Source organism: Pteropus medius, unplaced genomic scaffold (assembly GCF_902729225.1).
Source record: "Pteropus medius unplaced genomic scaffold, Ma_sr-lr_union100, whole genome shotgun sequence".
NCBI classification, from domain to species: domain Eukaryota; kingdom Metazoa; phylum Chordata; class Mammalia; order Chiroptera; family Pteropodidae; genus Pteropus; species Pteropus medius.
Genome location: NW_024344253.1, coordinates 10,999,536 through 11,022,589, shown reverse-complemented (window position 1 = coordinate 11,022,589; position 23,054 = coordinate 10,999,536). Strand labels below are relative to the sequence as shown.

Here is a 23,054-nt window from a genome sequence, read left to right as displayed (position 1 = left end):
TTACCATCTGGGTAAATGAGTTTTCCCTCCACCTTAACTGTCTATTTAATTTTTTCCTTAACTGTTCCCATCTGACTAAATAAAACACCTTATAAATGCCTTACTTCCTTTCTTCCATCCCCCTACCCTGCTCCTTGTTTAACATCTGTTTACACAGTTTCTTTCTACAAAAGAGCCATAACCACAAGTATGCATGCAGATATTTTATGTCAATATATATCCTACTTCTCTTTACATAAATGCATCCAAAACAAGGGTTAGTCTTTTGGGTTTTAACTACATTTAGTAGATATTCAACCAATACTTAAGAATAGCTATGAAAGTATAAACAGGGAGAAATTATTTTTTTCTGGTTTATTCTTAGCTGTTATGAACTAAAGGGAAAGGAGGAAAATTAGCTTTTTAAGGACAGGAGCATTTTTTTGATGAGATATGTAAACTATGAGAAGTGGAATTGAAGAAAATTCTTTTCATATAAATGCATATTGTACAAAATAATTTTTTAAATATAAAAGATGTCTGTATATGTATATTTGTATGTTATTTTTCAGTGGGCTTAAATTATTTATGTATTTGAGCACAAAGATAAAAGGGAGTGTGGAGGACTCTGGTGGGATTGAGAATCTAAAATTTAAACATATAAGGTTCATTTTCAGATGTTCTCTTTATAGAATATCTGAATTTATAGATTTTCAACACCAAAGTGGGTGTTTTTCTGTATGTTACACATTAGTTGCTTTTGCTCATTTTATATTTTATCATGGTAGATAACCCTCAAGGCATAATAGAATTTTAATTTTTACTATGTGCATTTTTATCTACTAAAAAGCAACTATGAGGACTGAACTGTTTTCTTTTTGATCACATCTCTTATGTAAATCAATTACAAGGCATATGACCTTATATTTACAGGACAGTTTATGTTTGACACAATGAGTATGACTAACATTCTGAATAACCAAGAAATTGCACAAGCTCTGGCAGACGGATTGATGGAGCTTTCAAAAGAAAATTCTGTAAGTATTTTTTTTTTGAAGAGAGCACACTATAAAACCCCAACACTTAAATAAATGTTTAGTTTGTATTTATTGTGTTTTTATTCTTAACCAATTTATCCCTTCGAGGGCACAATTCCTCAGAAAAATTACATCAGTTTCTAAAAATTGCCACTGAATGATTCTGGACCCAAGATCTATTAGGTACACAAAATAGACAAATAGGAAAATCTTCGAGGTTATTTAAAAGTTGACTGCATTGTGCACTGTTTTCTGTCTTATGATTAATTTCAGTAAGAAGTGACATCTTTAAGAAGCATGTTAGTAGCTTCATATCTCATATAACCATTATTCAACAGTTAAAATAATTAATATTATGACAGAAAAACTGAGAAAGTGTGAAAGCAGATATAAAAAGATAGAGGGCAAAGAAGGCTAGAAGAAAGGAAAAAAAAAAACACAAAAGAACAGAAATAAATCAGTAATTTGGTTGGGGACAAACATAGGGGAAGCCTGAAGAAGCATTTTCATTAGAAACAAATCTTGGATACTTTCTCAGAAAAGTCAGTCTACACATCCATCAGGACGAAGTGAAGAGAGGCAGCATATAGAACACACCCTTGCCCCCAAGACCATAGATAGCAAGGCTATAGGGAAATTAAATCTGCAGCTCTTGGTCTGGGGAAGTAGAGAATAGGATGGGAACAGGGATGTTTCTAACACACCCAATGCTATTTAAGGTCTTTAGTTTTCCAAAGAGAGATTCTCAAATCCTTCTCTTTCTTTGTAGTAATTCTACTTTGTGAGTGGATTTAACATTGGTTTTGCATACATTCTGCTTTGCATACATGCTCCTTATCTATCACCGGAGATAGATGAGTGTCTGCTTTGGTTTCAACTTGGCCTCCTGGGTAAGCACCAGGCATCTCCGGGGTTAGCTATGTGGCGTGAAGTCTGAGAAGTTACACTTATCCATGTTTGCCTCCACTGAAGACTCAGCTCTGAGCACCCTAGCCAGCCCATCACTGGGGCAGCTCAGGGATGAAGGCCCTGGTGAGCTTTGCTGATGAAATGATCAGAGATGTTCACAGGGACGACGCTGGGGCCTTGGAATATCCTGTACTGTCTCCTGAAACACCAAAGATTTACTAAACCTGTTTGGCGTGGGTTCAGTGTACTTATTGCCGCCTAATTATTTAAAAATATGATGTAATTTCTGTAGTGCCCAAAACTATAGCCTGAGAGGAAACGAAATTTGGGAGCTTCACACAGGGTGTTTTTCCCAATAATTTGGCTGCTTAGCCTCTTTAGGCCTTCTTTCCTCTGAAAGACAAGATCCCTCCTGTCTCTTTTCTCAAATGGCCAAGGAGGCGGTGAGGACCACTTTGGTTCTGAAGATCTCGAGACCCTTCCTTAAGGCCTTGGCCTCCTAACTGAATGGTGACAATTAATTGAGAACCAAGAGTATATATGGCAACTGAAATGTGCAATTAAGTAGAAAGTCTCATTTACTGACTCTAATTGAATAATCAGTCATTACTTTGTTTGCCGGACTTATAAATTAATTAGGTAGAAAGCTGAAAACTCTACTAAAAATATGTTGTAATTTCTACTGTGCTTCCATTGACCTATATTTCAGATAAATGTTTTAAACAGGATTTTTTTTTTTTTCTGGGGGGGTGGGGTGTGGATTTTTCAGGACAAACCTCTGGAATTTTTGTCAGATTTTCTGCTGAAGAAATGTAATGAAAAGAGCAAAGATCTTGAAGAAAATATTATTCTGACAAAATATGACCCAAAGGCAACATTCGATTTATTCATGAAGGTAAAGTTGTTGCTGCATTTTTATGCCATTGCTTCGCTGTAGAGTTAGACACATGTGCTTAAGAAATTCATAGACGATAATGGTAATTCTACCTGGAAAGCTTCCAACTGGTTATTTCTCCTAAGAACTTTGTTTTCTTGGGTTATCATTGAAAAAGGTGTTTTGTAATATCATGAGTAACATTTAAGCCACAAGCATAAGCCGCATCGTGTTGCCTGGAGTGACTGTTTGAGTCATGGAGGAAAAGTCAGACATTTGCATTTTGCCTCTTTTTCACTTGAGCCCTGAGATTATCTAAAAAGATTTTTTTTTTTCCATTTGCAGCCTAGGAAACTTTTTTTTTTTTTCGTGAAACTAAGAAGGTTCTTCTTAGTTGAGATTCAAGTTCATGAAAGAAAAAAAGTGGGTTTGAAGCTAGTTCTTCAGGCAAAATATAATTGTTTTGTCAGTAATATATTCAGAATCCATACATTCTTAAGTGAAATAATCAGGATTCAGAAAACACTAAAAATTGCGTTGTCATCCACAGAGCTGATCTCTATGAAAATGTTATTTTAGAACCATTTTATGCCCATAGAAAAATCACCTACCTGCCTATGATGATCACAGGCTTTGGATACCACCCCTAACACAAACTCACCATGGAGACTACTAATGAAAATAGACTTGTGAGAGTAAAGGGGGTCAAATATATGGGAACGTAAGGAGACTAAACTTTAGATGGTTAGCATACAGTGCAATATACAATGTATTATAGAATTGTACATGTGAAACACATAATCTTATTAACTAATGTCTCCTCAATAAATTTAATTTAAAAAGAATAGACTTGTGAGTTCCTTTAGCAGGCAAATCATTTGTTGTTCTATTAACCTGATATTCTAGAAGTCTTTGTTAATACTTCTTTAGAAGATAGTGAAGTGCTTGGAAGGGCAGACAAGAAGGACCACTGGTGGCAGCGTCCTCTCTGCTAAGCCGCCCCAAATCTCTGAGATTCTTGAGGATTATTCTCTCAAAAAGGTAGATGTCATCTCCATCCATGCTTTAGCCTATGGAAACCTTCGAAAAATAGCACCCAAGATTCCAATACTACTTGCTTTCCTTTGGTTTACTAAAGGGAATAATCAACATGTAAACACGTTACACAGGTTCCAAATTTTTCTAAAATCTTTACAACATCTGGGTCATTCCTGACTCCCTGGACATCTTATTGGAGTTCTTCTGTCCACCTTATTCCAAAGGTGAAGCTGTCACCCCCAACTCCAGACATACGGACTCCAGAAATGCCCCTCTTTGGAGCAAGAAAACTGGAAGAAAACAATAGGGACAAAACCATAAATGCTTCCTCCTTGGAAGTGTTAATTTTACATTTGAAAGAACTTACAATGGCGTAAACCACTTCTACAATCTCTGACATGTAAAAGAATGGTCACTTGGAGCATTTTCTCTCAGATATTCCCATTCTTCTCTTTGCCAAATAAAATCCACACTGAATCAAGTCTTTTCAACCTGCTGTTGACCTAAATATCTAATCACTTTAATAAAATAATGCATATTGCTTCTCGGCCTTTTGGCTAAGATCAAGTGAAATAATGCAGAAAGTTTCAGCTTAAAGTTGCCTCAGTGCTGGAAATCAGGTCTGCTAGTATTATATCACCCACCTGTAATAAAGTTACAGAAATGTGAAACTCCTTAATGCCTAGAAATTTAATATTTTTTCATTTTTTAATTGACTTTTTAAAAATCAAATTAGAAAAAAATATGAGTTTGATTCTTATTTAGTTTTCTATTATTCGACACTTAAGAGCTTGTGCACAAATTCCATAAAACAAAGTTAGGGATCCCCAGGAAGAAAAACCACAGCTTAAATGTAGGCGCTGAATTAGTATAAAATAGAGAAGCTGAGTTACTACTCTACACATTAGGGTTTATTTATAAAACTGTAGATATTTGTCCAGAATAGCACACAAACCTCATAGTATTAGGAGTGGAAAGTAATGGCTTCTGCTGAGATAATTGTTTTAAAGAGCCTTCCATAGGGGCTTATGCAAGAGGGCTTGTCTGCCAAATCCAGGACCAGAGACATGTGCACACACACAAACACACACACACACACACATATATGTAGAGATAGATACATCTATCCATCTATCATCTATCTCTACTATCTATCTATCTATACATCCATCCTATCTATCTCTATCACCTATCTCTATCTATCTATCTATCTATCTATCTATCTATCTATCTATCTATCTATCTATCATCTATCTATCTATCTATCTATCTATCATCATCATCTATCTATATCATCTATCTATCCATCATCTTGCTACCCAACCAATAGTTTTGTGTACCTATAGAGTTTATGCTGATACCATACAACAATGGCGATGGGTCGCAGCCAGAATCATAATTGTTTCTGAGCTCACCTGTCATTTTTACAACTATTCTTGGCCCCTAATCCAGGCATCCAAGTGAAAAGTAGGATGTCTCTGGAAATGCAGTGTCTGCCTGTGCTCCAGCCTAGAAGAAAATTCCTACTGTGATCAAAGGTCTCCCTTATGTGTCATGGAGAGAGCTGAGGCAAAGGCCCACCAACCTCAAATAATTGTTCTCTTATAAATATGCAAAGTTTGTTGCTCCTGTTACTTCCTCTGAATTCATTCCTAAAAACAACATAAGGGATGGCATCTTAATCTAAAAATAGTCTCTAAAAATCTTAATAATTATATGTATAATATAAAATGCAAGAACTTGCTGTTTGTAGGTTCAAACACAATTACTATGCCAAATCAATTTCCTAGCCACAAAGAGAACTTTATATTTAATAAGAATAGATGCTGCTAAGCCAGAGATGAAACAAAGCCCCAGTGTGAGCAAACACTTCTAAAATAACTGTCTGGGGGTCCACGCCGACGCCCAAAGTTTAATGCATAAGCACTCATGTGAGCCTTACAACAGAGCGATATCGCAGATAAGGGTGCCTCTCTTATCTGCGAGAGCCACGGTATGATTCTGTTCTGCTTCGGTTCTCTTAATCTTGGGCCAGACAGTTTGAGTTTAATTTCCATTCTGTGTCTGCAACCTTACTTCTACCTACACAACTATTCATGTCACCATTGACTAGCTAAAGTTATCATTTCTCTATCTAAATAATCAGCACTATTATTTATCTTGCAAGAAGAAAGTATTCTACTCATAGAAATTTTGAATTATTCTGTTAAAATTCAAAGTAGATTTTTCACCCTAGCATAAATATAAATCTATGGCAGGCTGATATGGGATGGCCACAAATGGGGAAGACACAAGGAATGATGGAAAGACTCTGGAGCAGACACAAAGCACTTGGGCCCAGTTAGGGCCTCCCGCAGGCCAGGGAAAAGCTGGTTGGCTGCAGTCCGGGACCAGGGCTCTTAAACAGAGCCTGTGGGCAGCCATAAGGGATGGCTGCAGACATAAAATAAAATTTCGTTTTTGCCTGAGTAAGCCAAAAGGAGTCCTGGTTACAAATTGATGATTTTTTTTCCAGTCTCACCCCTGGATATTAAAGGGTTACTTACCATGGATAGTTTTATCTTTGACTAGGAAGGGCAGCAGGCCTGACCTTTGCTCCTCATCAGATCTTAATGCAAACATAAGACTGTTGTTGCTCCATTGCTAGAGAGGACTGCAATGGGGTGGGGTGGGGGGGACGAGGGGGGGAGGGAGCTATTTTTTTAATGCGCTAAATTATATGGAAGCCCCAAGAATAATTAACAAGGTGAGATGAAGAAAAAGTAAGCCATCTTTACATGTAGAAACAGGTCTAAAAGGAGCATGTGAATTGTTTCTGACACATTTTCACTAGGTGAAAAAAGGGGCGAATTTTATAAAGTGCTGTGAGCTTTTTCTTCCGGCATCTTAAAAGTAAGATAACCTGTTTGCCCTCTGCTGACAGAAGACAGAGCAGAGGTGAAGCCGAGGCCGGTGACCAGGACTGCGTGAGATTCCTTAAGCCCACAAGGAGCTGCTAAAGAGAGTGTCCCTCCCCTGACTCCCAGAGGAAAGGGAGCTGCCCTGACTTTAGTTTCTCAAGTATCATGTAGTTCAAACGAAGTGAGAGGTTCTTTTGTAAAAAAAACATAAAATTGAATTTCAGAGAGGCATCAAGTGTGTCAAGTGCTGAATCACTGTGTTTAGGGAGCACTGTTGTGGCGGCTGAGGCTGAGAGGCCCCCTGTGGACACAGCTCAGAATGGGCATTCAGACACGCCCAGGCCTGCCTCCAAATAACCAAATCTGCATTGACTCCTCAGGAAAGAAACGTTTTAGAAGACAATCCTCAGGACGAAAAATCAAGTGTCAGCAAAAATGACCTAAAGTTTGAGCAGCTGGTTCAGCTGGTAAGCCAAGGATTACCTAATACGAATTTTCCATTTGTTTTGCTCCTGACCAAAAAAACAAAAAACAAAACAAACAACGACAAACACATCAGGCTTCATTCCGGTTAGTTCTTTTTTCTTGAAAGTTTCTCTTAGTAGGAGGGAAAAAACCTCCCAAATGTAATTGGGGGGAATCCAATCAGTAGATTTTTCTTTTGATTAAGTCCTTGTCAGGTGATATCTTGGGAGCAAGAGCCGTGCTGCTACTCCATATTTTCTAATCTGACGCTAAGGTGGCATTTAAAGAAATGGCACATGCGCATAAAGGTTCATGGTTTCTAACTAGCCCACCAACTTACGGTGCGGCTTCAAATCTTGAATATAATCAATATAACTTTTAGGGCTCTGTCTTTTCGTTTAGAAAGGGCAGTGCATGGAAGAGGCTGTGGTATAAGCAGAGGCATGGTCCCATCTGCCCTAACGCACAGTATATGCATGCCGTTTTGCATTTCTTCAACTTATGTCCACATTTATTATCGTATTTCATTTGCAGAATCCTGTAAGGTAGATTTAGTAACCACATTTTGTAGACAAGGAACTCAAGTTAGAAACTTAAGTGACTTCTCTAGGGTCAGACAAGTGTCATAAAGAAACTGGAATCTTGTGCCCTTGACCTCAGCCCCGAGGCTCTTGCCCAGCCTGCCCACACCCTGGGGGAATCTACCTACTGCAGACAGTGCAGACCGTGGATCTTGCTGGCATGGATGTCACTCACCCATGCCCAGGAATAATCAAGGAGGAGAGTATATACATAATGCAGTGAATATGATAGTATTTTATCATAATCTAACTGTGGGTAATAATACCTGCCAACAGTTTTAAGACAACAAAAGGTTTGACAACTAAAAGTTAAAAGTTGGTTAATTCCAATATTTAAAAAAATACGTAAATACACATAAAATATAATAAAGGCTGCAAGCCAACTGCCAACAGATCTGTTTTTTTTTTTTTAACTCATTAGATATATCTAAGTGGCATTATATACAGACCATGTATTTTAAAGATAAAAACTTAACCAAGAACAGTGTGTTTAAAGTATTTCAAACAGAGTGAGTTTTCGATTTCTTCTTTTAAATTACTTTTACATTTTAATTTTAGTTCATGAACTTCTGGTTGACTTACTTTGGGTGAAAATCACATGGCATTATGCTTTACTATGGTCATATTTTATTTGGGGCAGTCTGGGGCACACTTAGGGCTGGAGAGAAAAGAGGAAATTGTGTTCTAAGAGTAATAAATAGTTCTAGGCTTAAGTACAAGGCCATTAAATTTTAGAAATTTAACTATTTTAATTATTTTATATTGTAAAGATGCTCTTTACAACTTTGGAAGGTACAGATAAAAGAATTACCTAGTCCCAGTAATGAAAATTAATTTCTCCAAATATAAACATAGCACACATGATTTTTCTCTCTGCCTTAAGAAATAAAACAAGACTCTGAAATATAGACAACATAGAACATCTGGCAACCTAGTCACCCTGGAGAGATGGGTTCACAGTTCCCAAGTTAGGTACTTGTTCCTAAATACTGAAAAAAGGAGCATGAGTTATCATATTTCATATTATTCCCGTGGGAAGCAAGTTAATTGATAGTAAGAGGGCTAGCTCATCTCAGTCTTCTGTCTGCAGGATAATCAATAAAACACTACTGGGAAAAAGAAATAGGGAAATGAATGAGAGTGGACAAGCCAAGTGCCACCTCCCTGAAGGCAGGACTCTGTTTTCGTCATTGTACAGCCAATAACTAGCACATGACACTAAGCATGTACTCAAATGGGCAGATAGATAAACGTAGTCTCAGTCTGCCCTGCTCAAGACCCAAGATCAAAGTCCCATTTCTACTACATCACACTGGCCTGATGTGCAGGGCTATTTGGTGATACTGGGCACACGCAACGGTGAGTGGGGTCCTCCATAGTCCCCTATCAAGTTTCCCTTCAACCCTGCATGTCACAAGCCAGAAAGGGGGTCTCAGAGTGAGTGCCTGGCTACTTAATACTTCTATTTCTCCATCTCCTTCAACTTTCAGGCTTTCTGAGGCTGTTAGCCTGGAAAGTCATCATGATTTCCCCATGAGTTCTCAGTGCTTTCCTACAGGAAAGAAAGCTCCAGATGGACTCGGCTGCGAAACGAACCAGAGTTGTCAGGGAACTCTTACAGAGTGAGAGAAAATATGTGCAGATGATGGAAATTGTGAGAGATGTTTATGTAACCCCACTGAAAGCAGCACTGTCATCAAACAGAGCAATTTTGAGCACCGCAAATATCCAGATCATTTTCTCTGATATTCTGCGCATTTTAAGTCTCAACAGGTAATCACTGAATAGGTATTTTCTGAAATACTCATTACGTGGTGGGGGGAACCCACATTTATATGTTTATATGTTTCAAAAGATGTGCAAAGGCTCAGTATTCTCTGCCCTTCTTGGGGACTCTGATCATCTCACAGAAGAGAAGGGATTCTTGACACTGGGTTGTGACCCATGGTGATGATTCTTAAGGGCTTATTTCCTGACTCAGTTCAAAGTCATGGTACCAGGACTGGAGTTCAGTGACTGGGGATTCTATATTCAATATATCGATCATACAAAAGACAAAACAACAGTGTTTACTTGAGGAATGGGAAAGGAAGGAAAGGATTTAATGGGATTAAGTCGCTGGGATACTTTGTTTAGAGAACCCAAGGCTGGAGATCAGCTTAATAACAGTACATGTTTCCAGTACATAATAGTACACAGAGAAAAGTGATTATTTGCACCGATGGTTAATTAAGACAAACTGAGCTTGTGTTTCTCTGCCAGCAACTCCCTAGATAACTTGGAACAAGTTCCTTATCCTTGGCGGGCCCTAACCCTTACAAAATGAAGAGGTTGAACTAGGCCTCTCCCAGTTTTCAAGGCCTATGATGGCTGAATGAAGGATAACCTCAGATCCACAGGGAAATGGGCCGAGGGAAGGTAATGGCATTTGAAGTGATTGAGCACTCTGCTCTGAGGACTGTAAGAAACCTTCCGCTGTCTGCCTGCCTGCCTGGCCATGTGAGACTGGAGCAGTCTGAGCAGCCTGTAGAGGCCAGTCTGGGGTCCTGACTCAAGGACTTAAGGTGAATAAGTGAGATTCCACCACAGTCAACCTACTTCTTCATTTCCCAGCTTCTCCCTTCCTGTCGAATCTGTAGTTCCGTATCAAGACAAAAGTATTTGACAAAAGCCCTGCCATAAATGATTAGCTGAAACAGGCTGTACTAATGACTGCTAATTTATTTTTTAAGTTTATAGGCTATCACTGGCCAATATATCATGGTCATGCTTTTCTCCAATTACAGGCAGTTTCTAGATAACCTGAGAGACAGACTGCAGGAATGGAGCCCAGCTCACTGTGTGGGAGAAATATTCATAAAGTTTGGAAGCCAGTTGGACATCTATACCAATTTCTTCAACAATTATCCTGTTGTTCTGAAAACTATTGAGAAGGTAAATGATTCGGTTACCATGCAGACATGTATTAGAACTCGGAGGTTGAAAGAAAGTTTTGTGTGCAATCCAAAGGACTAGAATTAATACGAAAGACTTCTTCCCTACTCTTAGCTTCCAGATCTCCTCCTCTGGTTTACTGCGGACTCTTTGAGGATGGAGACTCTGACTTATTAAATTTTGTATCACTAGGGGCCAGCTCAGTGCTCAATATAGCAGGGCCCAGGAAGTGATTGTTGGACTAAACTAATCCTCATACAAATGGCCAGACTTCCATCTGCTGCAGATATCCTGAGACTCAGTTACAGGGGAATGTTAATGATTAGGTAGAAGTAAGACTATGAACTCCGAATCCACTCTGCCACTATAGTCCTGTGTGACCTTGACACGTTCAGCTCTTAAAAAGAAAAGGAATTAATCCATATGTTTCTTGGAATAAGGATACTCAGTTTGTGAAATCTATCTTTGAATAAGGAATTTCTTTGTCTTACGTTTTGTAGAGAGTTCATTATAAACAACTTTCCCTGCTGTGACTTATGCCATGTGTAGTCTATGCGAGAATATTTGGTTTTCTCTGAATCATTTGCTGCTCTTGTTGGGATCTCTTCTGATGACAATAAGATCCCACTTTCTTCCCTTCTCAATTTGTATCAAAAGTGCAGCAGAAGAGGCTACCTGTGACCTGGTGGCAGTGTCCACTCTGTCCTTTTTGGTTGTGTCTCCCTCTCTACACCGAGGCCCTGAAGGGAAGGCCTGAGGGCTGGGTGGCCTCTGCGTAACGATTGCTGACCTCAGACCTCCCCTTTGTTGCGCTCCTCCCAGCCCACCTAGAGAGTTTAACACTGCTGGACAACTCGATTATATGAAAATTGCATGACTAAGGCAATTTCAAAGAACTGACCATGAGGACGAGAATTATAGCAAAGTGTCACATATTGTCAGAAACAAATTAGTGCCAAAATTTTTATAGTTATGGGTAATAATGATATCTGTTTCGCTAGCATAGGTTGTGCATACTCATTCTTATCTTAATAATATTGAAATCAATGAATATTTGATTTCTAGAAATTAGTATTACTGGCATCTTTTAGGCACGTACCCACTGAGAAAAATGAGGTAACTTCCTGGGTACTCTAATGGTGGTGAATGAATACATTTTAAAACAGATGTTCATTACAGCGGGGCATCTTTATAATGTTACACATGATCAGCAGCACTATTACAAGTAAATGCCATTAATAGTCTCTTACTATAAGAAAATAACATTTACTGTATGACAGGCACTTTGTGGACAGGATTTTTTTCCCTCCACCATAAGAGTTAGGTATGCTATCCACAAGAAAACTGAGGCTCCAAGAAGTTCAGTAACTTGACAAGATCACATAGAATTAGGTAGAATTAGATTAGAATTCTAATTCTAATCCAAGCCTACCTGGTTGCAAATTTTTTTTTTTTGTCTGTGCTGATTAAATTTAATGCATAGGGTGAGGTCTATGGTATAACAACTAATACACTATACTTCGTCTATTAGTAAGCACCGATAGTACTAATACTACTTTGATTAGATGTAGATGTTGTCCTCTTGCTTTGAGTGCTTCATAGATCATGTTTGCTGGTAGAAGAGAACACTTTACAGTTATCTTATAGAGCAAAGTTTTGACAATATAATGCTCACTTTTAGTGCAAAGAAATGATACCAGCATTCCGAGCTTTCTTGAAGAGGCATGATAACACAATTGTTACCAAAATGTTGAGGTAAGTTCTCAGGGAGAGCACAGCTGGGGCACCCCGAGACAGGGCATCATTCTTTGACCTTCACAAAGAGACTGGAGTTCCCTTCTCTGTGCCTCACACAGCCTGCAGGAGCTGCTCTTGTACCCATCCCGAAGGTCTGAAGAATATATTAATCTTCTCTACGCTCTGAGACTTCATACTCCTGCAGAACATGTTGACCGTGGGGATTTGACCACTGCAATTGACCAAATCAAAAACCATAAAGGTTATCTAGATCAGGTTGGTTGCTGATAAGAGTCTGTGTCCTTTAGAAATGCTTTTGTGGTACTCGAACTCAAAGATCTTGAAATACCTTATCCTCTTGTGGTGTTTTTCAAAGTCTTTCAGCCTTTTAATATGAAATTATTGTGTTCAGACTTTGAGCACCAATGGCATCTATTCTAAGCCAAACCAGATGAGATAGAATGTTTCCAGATAACTGTACAATAAAACCTTTCTTAATATGAAAGTTTGGGGAATGGGGTATTCGGATTGGGTTTTCTAGATAACTAAAAGAAAATAAGTAAAATCTTTTGTTTCTGAAAGTACTTCTTAATGTATTAGATTTATTGCCTAAGTACTGTGATTAAAATTATTCTCTGAAAGAGCTTAGCATCTTGGACTACAGTACTCATTCTGAAAATATCATTGTGATGTGCATACTGCACATGTGTCCAGGCTTAATGGAAACTGATAACATTTGCTCAGAGATTCTTTTTGAATAGTCTTATCACTTGTCTCTTTGTTTTAAAACATTGGGTACATGAAATTGAGATTCTTATTATAGTTTTTGAAAACACCAAGGCCTATTTCAAGTGCCATAAAATATTTAAATCTATTTTTATGTATAAAAATTTCACAATTTTATTTTGCCTCAAATCACTTTGTTTTCTAGATGAAGCAAAACATCAGCATGAGAGATCAGCTGTCAGACATACAGAGAACCATCTGGGGGTGCCCTGTATGTATTCCGATGTACTTGCTACATGTCGTGCTCATGAATAAAATCTCATATCATTGGCAAAAGGAGACACACAGATTTCAAATCAACTAACATCTGTTGAATGCCCGCTGTGTGCCTGGTGCTGACAAGCTCTCACGTTTTACATCCTTCTTATCTGCAAGGATGCTGCTATATAAGGAGAGGCACAAGTGGGCTTGACCCTATCCCATAATGTTTCTGTAGTCTTAGCTCCGTGTTTGGTACTAACTGATCATGACCCCCTTTGAAGAAAGGGGCCGTGTCTTCTATTGTTTCATATCTCCCTGTGCATGATACCTGGTATAGGATTTTGCAGAGGATACCTGAAAAAATCTTTAGATGTTCTCTGTTGGCTTTCTGTCACCTACAGAACATAATCTAGTTTCATCCTACCTTCTCTCTTACTGCCTTGCAAACCACACAGATCTACTCGCAATTCTCCAGTAATGTTAGCCTCTCCTCACATATTTGTGCTTTGTCCAATCATCATCTTCCTTGTAGTTTCACCCAACATGTTGAGCTGCGAGCTCCCCCTGCCTTGGTATTCTGCAGCACCCCAAACATCTGTCACATTTTATTGGAATCCTTTATTCACAAGACTGGGAATTCTATCAGGTATAAGCTGTGATTTACCTGTCTTCTAGAGTTTGGCATATAATAGGAACGCAATATGTAAATTACATTGAAATGAAGTATCAATTGATTGAAGATGTTATTTTTATTTGGTTAAACTGGAGAAGCAAAGGAAAGGGGAGTCGACTGGATTACAGAGTCCAAAATCTTGAAATTTAGTCTCTGGATCCCTATTCATGTGAAGTGATCATCTCCATGGCTACATCAGTACAGGGCCTAACTTAATTTGTAACAATTCATTCACTTATTTTTCTTAATAGATTGCTTCTTACTCAACCCACTTCCACTTTATTTTTGACACTAGGAAAGCGTTAATAAATAAAACAATTTTAGTAGTTTAAAAAATAGACAACACCCTAAAATATAATTTTCATTATCAATTCTGTGGTCTTTCCAAAGAAAGCCTATTTTATAAACAATAAAAACATTTGCTTTTTCATAATTGAACTGAGTTCTAATCAACACATATATTCTGGGTTACAAAATGGTTCTAAATGGTTTATGTTTTCTAAAAATTTACATGTTTCTATTTTTTTTTTTATTTCATAGACTCTATCAGAAGTAAACAGATATCTGATTAGGGTCCAAGATGTAGCCCAGCTTCATTGCTGTGATGAGGAAATAAGTTTCTCTTTAAGGTAAACATTTAACTATCCTATGGATGTGACTGTGTCTCACTCATCTTGAACTCACAATCCAGTACAATGTCTGACATATTGTAAGTTTGCAATAAATCCGTGTATTGAACTGAAAAATTACACGCCCCCACTTCCCAAGATAAGATAAGATGCTTTATCACCTTTCTTCCACTCTAGGCAGCTATTGGGTAGAATGGGAAAAACTAAAATGTCTCTGCCAGAGCCACAAACTCCATAGAAGCAGAAATTCTAAAGGTTGGTCACTTTCCACCTGAGAGGAGATCCAAGTGTTGTGGGATATCACACGAATGATCTGCTCTTCTATAAGAGAAGACTAACTTATTATTCTCAGATAGTTATTGAGGTCAGTATTTAAAAGGTCTCATCATAAGACCATCATTATATTGAGGTCTCACTATCTAGTTTGTACAGTGCTCACAGCAGTGTAAGAACAAAAGATGGTGGGAGTGCCAAGTTCCATAAACAAGTTCCATCTCCTTTAGAACAAGGACGGCAAATGTTTTCCATAAAGGATCAGACAGTAAACATTCTAGGTCTTGCTAAACAAATCATTGCTGTGGCAACTACCTAACTTTGCAAATGCAGCACAAAAGCAGATATATAACTAATACAATACACAACAAATAATACAATCTTTATAAACAATACAATGCATAAATGAATATGTATAGCTGTGTTCCAATACAACTTTATTTACAAAATAAAGTAGTGGAGCCAGTTTGCTGATCTCCACTTTAGGAAATTGTTTGCCAAGCTGTTCTCATTATTAATGCAAAGATGATGATTCAACAAATAGCAACCAAATAGAGAGAAACGAATTCTAATTTGTCCAACTCCAATAAAAGAAATAAAAATTGGTTTGTCTGTTACTTCAATAAATATTTCAGTGACACAGGGCAGGGTGTGGGGTAGTTGAAAGAAATCAGGTCTCTCACCGCTACGCCCACCTAGAGTTAATTTTAAATAAAAACCGAATAACACAATTGTGTCACTTTTCTCATTGCCACAGTGTTTGTTTTCTTTTGTTTTGGTTAGTAGCAATAGAAAAAGAGCTACAATGATGGAAGGAAACTAGCTACCAAATCACCAATTCTAAACAGGCCCATCACAGTGGGACACATGCTAGAGATTGCTACAATTTTTGATTATTAGATTTTACCTTCAGGTTTTTTTTTTTTATTATTAGAATTTATCCTTTGTGGATTCATTCTTAAACACTTTCTTTCTTTGTGTAAATCCGAATTTCTGACCTATATAATTTTCCTTCTCATTGAAGAAATTCTAACATTTCTTGCTAGGTAAGCCTACTGAAAATGAATTCCTTCAATTTCTATTTGTGTGAGGAAGTCTATTTCTCTTTCACTTTTGAAGGATAATTTTGCTGGCTACAGAATTCTAGGTTGGCAGGCTTTTTCTTTCAATACTTATTTCACTCCACTCTCGCCTGCATTGTTTCAGAAGAGAAGTCCAGTGTAATTCTTATTCTTGTTCTACAGGTGAAGCCTTTTTTTTAATCTCTGGGTTAAGATTTTGTCTTTGTATTTGATTTTCTGCAGTTTAAATGTGATATGCTTTCCCAGTTTTGCCTCTCACTCCTTAATCTACCACCAATGGATGTCATGAAACTTTCTTCACTCTCTCTCCTTTGATTCTAAATACATAAAAAGAACTGAAAAACTGCCATTTTCCAGAGTATTTTTTCCATGCTTTGAGATCTTGTTTCCAGGCATGTCCTCAAAATTTGGCTGAAATAAATTCTTATGATTCTTCTACGGGTTTGGATGTTCTTTCTTCAACACTTTATCTGATATTCCTATTAGACATATGTGACACCTTTTGTAATTGACTCACATTCGAGTGTTCTGTTCTTTTTTTTTTCTTTTTCTTTTCAGTTTGTTAAGTTTCTTTTGACATATCTTCAGGCTCGCTGATTCTCTCCTTGACTATGTACAATCTGATGATGACCTCTCTCAAAGGCATTATTCATCTGTTTTAGTGTTTCTGATTTCTGGAATTTCTCTTTATTCTTTCTATCTCTGTATTTATATTACCCACCTGTTCTTGCAGGCTGTCCACTTTTTCCATTAAAGTCTTTAACTTATTTATCATACTTATTTTAAATTCCTGGTGAGATAACTACAAAATCTCTACCATATCCGTGTCTGGCTTTGAGGCTTGTCCTGTCTTAGCAGACTGTTATCTTGATTCTTAGCATGCCTTGTAGTTTTTTGTTAAAAGTCAGAAATGATGTATTGGGTAAAAGGAACTGAGGTAAGTATGTCTTTAGCGTAGGGTTTTATGTTTACCTGGCTAGATGTTAGCCTGTATTATACTGTTCATTTTAGCTATGGCATCAGAGGCTTCTGTTTTCTCTGGTGTCCTAGTTTTTGTCTCCCGTGTTGTCACTGGGTTTTCTAGAGATCCCTTAAATAGGGTCTGAGCCTTGCAATTCTTTTCAGCTGTAATCCCTTGTCACTATAAGGAATCTTGTTGATGTGACAGTGAGACATGATGGGAGAGGTAAGAGTTCTACAGCCCTATGACTTGGTCTCAGTTTTTTTGTGACCCTGTGCCCCTGGCCTATGACCTTCTCGAATGCTTCTCCTTTTTTGTTTTTCACCTCTAAGACAAGACAGGAGGGCTAGAGGGATCTGGAGCTGGGTATTTCCCTTCATGTTGTCTAAGTTCTGGTAAATAGTTTCCTTTGAGGGCAGGCTGTTTTTAGGAATAGAACTCTCTGGACATATTTCAGAATGGTTACTTTTCCCCTACCTATAGGAAAGAATGAGAATTTTTCTTAGATCTTCACAGTAAGAACCTGATGGGCCTCCTGGAAGTAAAACTCATGCAAGTAGGAAGGGGATCCCTCTAAGGCTAAGCCTCCAGAGCTTTTAATTGCTTAACTAGCTCACAGTCTCTAGCAATTAGTCAATTACCCTTTAAATATTCTTACCTGATGCTGGCTCCAGTGCAGTTTCTGCTTCCAGTAAACTGTGATTCTCTGTCCACCTGTCTCTCCAGCTTTTAGGGTAGTGGTCTATCTGGTGACCTTGATTTTCTGCTGGATCTGAGGACTTAGAATAACTTTACTTACTTGTGGCCTAAATTTTTTTTTGCAGCTCGAGTTCTGAAGCTGCTTGTAGAGCATAACTTTGCCATTTTGCAGAGCCAGCAGACTCCCTTCCCCCACGCTGATTGCACTATTTGATAAATTGTACTCCTTGCATCATTGTTAAATAATACTGCCTGTACTATAACTGTGATCCAAAACAGCCTTTTTGTTCTACAGGCCTGGGCTGACAGTAGGACTTGATAAATGTTTAATCATATATTACCCATTGTTCCCACTTCAAGACTCCACTTGCTTGATCAGAGTCAGCCGACCATTGAAAGTCTAGTTGCCCCCACCAATCAGAAAACAAGTGATGTAGGTTTATGATCTTGTTTCCCCTAGCAACCCACCTCTTTGATCATCAGCTCCTTACAACTTTTGCCTTTATAAACCCTAATCTATCCCCTCCATTTTGGAATGTATTCTCAGTTCATGCCAAGGACTATGTTACCTGATTTTCATATCATTACCTGAATAAACAAACTCTTTAAAAAATTTCTTTAAAAAGGTATCTCCAGATTTTTGTTTACAGATCTAAGGAGAGTTATTGATTCTGAGTTTTTTAGCTTTTTTTGTCGAGATGATGGAAGTGGTGACTTACTTCCAAGCTCTTTACATGTCCAACCAGAATCTAGAAATCGCAATTACTAGGATTTACACATCTGTCTTCCGTGTTTTAACAACACGGAGCACATTTGAGAATTTGAGGATAATGTGAGAATACTAATTATTTACACTCTAATTATGAGGTGTTTATATATAAATAGGTACCATATCAGTGATTTACCAAGAATAAATATAAACAATTTTACATTAGTATTTGAAATTAAGTAAATACAAAACTGGTTTATATTCCAAAAGGTATCACCATATGTAGCCTGCAACCTTGATTTCTGTCATTTTAGAAAATAACACAAAATCCAAGAAATGCCATTCCCATGATTTTCATTAGAGATTTCTACTTAGAGGAAACTCTGCTTATATTTATACATACAATATCGACTCACATGAGTATAAGGCTTTACAGTTTACCACATTTTAACTTCTCTCATTTGATATAATGTTTAGAGTCATTTGAGGAAGGGAGGACTGCAGCCATGTCACAGATGGGGAATCTGCACTTAAGTTGTCTAAGGTCACAGAACAAGTGCTGGTCTAGAATTATTCAAAACCGGGTTTCAGTGCTCTAACTACTGATTAGACCAGCAGGTGTGACTAAGCTTGCTGATTTTTAGTATGCTTTTTTCCCTTCCAATGGGGGTCCCCAAAGGTACAAAAGTGGAGCCCTCTAGGGTTGGTGAACAGAGCCTTGAATCACCAAATGGAGCCATCCACTTCTCAGACCCAGAGTCCTCTTGAGGAAAAAAACCCTACCATAATGCCACAAATGCATAGTTAACTTTCCTTTTAGCTTTATCCAAAGGGACCTACAATCATTTACCACAGCAACTACGCTTTAGAAAATGGGAAAAACCCAGACTTCTCAGGGATGCGGGACTCCAGCTCTGAATTGACTCTTATCCTGGGAAACCCAAAAGCCACTATGATCTACCAGTCAGAGTGTGGATGATGACGGCCAGAGTTTTGGCTCATGTTAGTTCACAGAACTAATGGTCTACTGTTGTGTATTCATGCCAAAGGTTAGGTTCTGAAAGTTCTTTTTAAAGTTTTATGTATTTATAGAAGTTAGGTACTTCATCTCTCCGACTGGCTGATGCAATAGGTAAGCAACTAAAAACTCTTCTAGAATGGCATTAAGAATTTAAACTATAGCAGACTTGTTCCATTTTGCTGAATAGTATGGACTGATGTCATTTTAGCATTTATTAAAACTGTGTGGATTCCTCTGAACAAGCCAATAAATTGACCCCCTTTCTTAGGGTAACTAAGGGTTGCTTGATGCTTCTAAGGGAAAATAATTTTTTTAGTTATTTTCCATCAAAACATAGAGCTTGCTTCACTTAGCCACTCCGGGTGGGTTGGGGCTCCCCCGAGTTCCTCCATAGCACGCAACTTGATGCTCTTGTTTACTCACACAACATAAACCCATACTAGAGTGCAATGAAACCACCAAACACCCTGACCTGGCTCCGATGACAGACAACAAAGTGGATAATAGATGGAGATTGAGGATACCACATTTTGCCTATTGGTAAATATGCCTACGTTTGATCATGGTAGCAACTTCGGTGAGAATGAAGCACTACTTAATTCTAACCTTTCATACTGAAGAGGTATACTAAGTCACATGCCAATTTCCACCCAATCAAAATGAGACATTTCTATTTCCTACATAAGTTAAATGCTTTTCTATTCCTTGCTTTCTACTTAAGATACCTAGGGCCACACTGGTTCTCCTGCTTTTCTCCACCCCAACTCGTTACCCTTTAAAGATGAAACCAAAATGCTTTTTCCCCAAGATTGCTCAAATACATTAAACACAAAATACTAAACTTGACAAAAGTTAAAAAAATACAGCTTTAGCATGATTCATGTCATCAAGGAGGGAAAGTTTAATGTTAATTTTCCTCACATTGAATAAATACTGTCCAATGGGCAAGCTCAAATCACTACCAGGAACCAAGGCCCACCCCACCCACAGTATTGGTCTCTAGAGACAGGTAAGGGACTACTCAATCCAGGAGGTAAACTATACCAAAAACTTCAATAAGCCATTCAAAAGGGCTGTAGTGGAGCAAAAGTCTTGACTATTGGCTTGTAACATAAGGACAGTGAATTGTGTAACAAAGCTCACATACATGTATATGTAACCCGTCTAAAACTGCCCTTCTCCATTTTAACACAGGTTTTACGAACATACCCACGATCTCAGTCTTTTCCTCTTCAACGATGTACTGCTTGTTTCTAGTCGGGGCACCTCTCATACTCCATTTGAAAGGACTTCAAAATCAACCTACCAGTTCATTGCATCAGTGGCCCTTCATAGGTTACTTGTAGAAGATATACCAGATTCCAAATGTATGTATTCTTTTCCTTCCAAGAGTTAAATACCTTTTGAAAGCTATATTATGTAAAGCCTATTAACTATTAAAATAGAAAAGGACTGGGATTATAATTTGCAGTTTGCAAATAATTCCCCAAATATTTTTAAGATTTCATTAAATTTTCATCTACCTGAAATAGCAAAAGAAAGGAATGCTGGCATTGTCAAACATGCACCCTGGATAGTAATAAAAGTTTTCAAAATTCATGAAGGGAGGCATGACCCCACATCATCATAAGGGATTCTTTGAAGCAGTTTGACAGGAAGAGCTGGAGTCCTTAAACACTACTCTTTACTCTATTGATGTGATGATTTAAGATTTTTATCTATTTCCATTCTACTACGGTTAAGTATTACAGATTTGAGTATATCTTTTCTTCCTTAGTTTTATATTTGAGAGTAAAGGATGTTTAGTATAATCGTTTCATTAGAAATATCAATAGAAATATCATGTTACAAAGAAATTCCTACTTAAACCTAAATGTACTGTGCCTATTTTTAGTTATTCTTACCCTCTACTTTCTAAGGATCTATGTATCTTTCCTATATTTGTTAGGCTAGACAACTTAAATATAGCACTCTCATTCCAATATTTTTTCACTGCATATAAAGACAGGATTTAAAGTTAAAGCTGGAACCAAGACCTCAGAGAATGTATTAATCTTAAAAGGACTGCTTATAATTAGCTTCCACCCCATTTTAAATCTGGGCCTGAGAAAAAATGAACACCAAATATGTGGGAATAAATATTTCCACCTAGAAGACAGACAAAATAGGTGTTACTTATAACCGCTGGTTATGTTTAAAAAGTGTCTCCTTTCATCTCCCCTTAATCAGCTATGCCCTATGTTAAAACATCATTATGTAACCTGACAGTGGGCATTCAGCTAAGTAGATGGCTTAATTCTATCACTGGCCCTCATACCAAGGTTGTCTAGGTCTAGGTCTAGCTCTCAGCATCTCTCTTCTACAACTCTCAGTAAATACCTTTACTGATTCCAGTTCCTTCTGGAGTGGCTAAGACAAGGAATTAAAGAATATTACATTATCTATCACTTATTCTTTAAACATAATTGCTTATTACAAAGACAAGATTATTCTAGGTTATAACCTTTGAATTATTCAGTAATTTTGGGGAGTTATAGACTAAACTGGAATTGTATCTGAATTTCTTTAAAAATATTTTGTATGTTTGAATTCATTTTCAAAATTTTTTTTAAAGATTTGGTTAATTCTTGAATTTTAAAACATTTTCTCCTTTTATTACCTGCAAATATTAATTAGTGTACCTCGAATATTTTTACAGATGTCAAGAATGCATTTATTCTTCAAGGTCCAAACCATGAATGGATTTGTGCTACAGAAGTCGAGGATGATAAGTTCCTGTGGTTCGCGGTACTCCAAAGTGCAATCAGAAGTGCTATGGAGAAGTGAGGCTGAACCACCTCTTAGTAGTTACTTTTCATGGACAGTATTTATATAGAGTTACTTGAATGACAAAACCTATGACATAACAAGGATATTATAAAGTTTTGTTTCCTGATCTAATAAAAAAATCAGAATGAAAAGTGTTTCTTAAATGATCCATCTAGAAACATTTTAATTTGTTGATTTTCCAATCATCTTTAACATTTTCATGAAATACTGATTTAAAAATGTATAAACATAAATGGCAATTTACTCAAAAACTTGTCACATATACCCTTAATATAAATGTACTCTTCCAGAGAGCATTAAAAATATAGCACTATCAAGTACTAAAAAGTTTTCTGTAATTTTTGTGTTCTTTGGTTGCAAAATTAAATTCTTAGACCATCCAAATCAGAAACTTTAAAAATTTGTGACATTGTTAAAATTAGAAAGCTGTCAGAAAAACCCTGAAACTTCCAAAAAACAAAAATAAACGGAAGTGTAGCAAAACTTGCCTGTAATGGAATTTAGATGCATAAAAATGAAGAAATTAAAACAAATCTGTTTCAAAACAGAGAAACAGCAAAATAGGTGGAGTAATTTTCTGAACCTTTAAAGCCTTCTTTTAATTATTTAACAAACTGAAGCTATAACCTGTTAGCCACTTGGAAACTTTAGCTGATGTATGTAGTAATAACATTTTATTTAGTTAATGGTAGATAAAAATTACATTAATCTTGGAAGCATTCTGTTGTCAGTTTCCT

General features: G+C 37.3%; 1 protein-coding gene across 7 annotated transcripts in view; it reads left to right on the top strand.

Annotated features, from left to right (window-relative positions):
- Window positions 1–22,738, top strand: part of ECT2L (epithelial cell transforming 2 like) — a 66,418-nt gene extending 43,680 nt beyond the window's left edge. For 6 of the 7 annotated variants that reach the window (XM_039869757.1, XM_039869758.1, XM_039869756.1 and 3 more), the window contains 11 exons: window positions 913–1,016; window positions 2,695–2,820; window positions 7,118–7,204; window positions 9,342–9,556; window positions 10,570–10,717; window positions 12,399–12,472; window positions 12,574–12,730; window positions 13,386–13,451; window positions 14,655–14,743; window positions 20,683–20,855; window positions 22,187–22,738. In XM_039869757.1, coding sequence (XP_039725691.1) covers window positions 913–1,016; window positions 2,695–2,820; window positions 7,118–7,204; window positions 9,342–9,556; window positions 10,570–10,717; window positions 12,399–12,472; window positions 12,574–12,730; window positions 13,386–13,451; window positions 14,655–14,743; window positions 20,683–20,855; window positions 22,187–22,314 — 1,367 coding nt within the window. In that variant the 3' untranslated portion in view covers window positions 22,315–22,738. The remainder of the gene's footprint in view (window positions 1–912; window positions 1,017–2,694; window positions 2,821–7,117; window positions 7,205–9,341; window positions 9,557–10,569; window positions 10,718–12,398; window positions 12,473–12,573; window positions 12,731–13,385; window positions 13,452–14,654; window positions 14,744–20,682; window positions 20,856–22,186) is intronic. The other variant, XM_039869759.1, reaches the window with a different exon arrangement.
- Window positions 22,739–23,054: the final 316 nt, after the last annotated feature.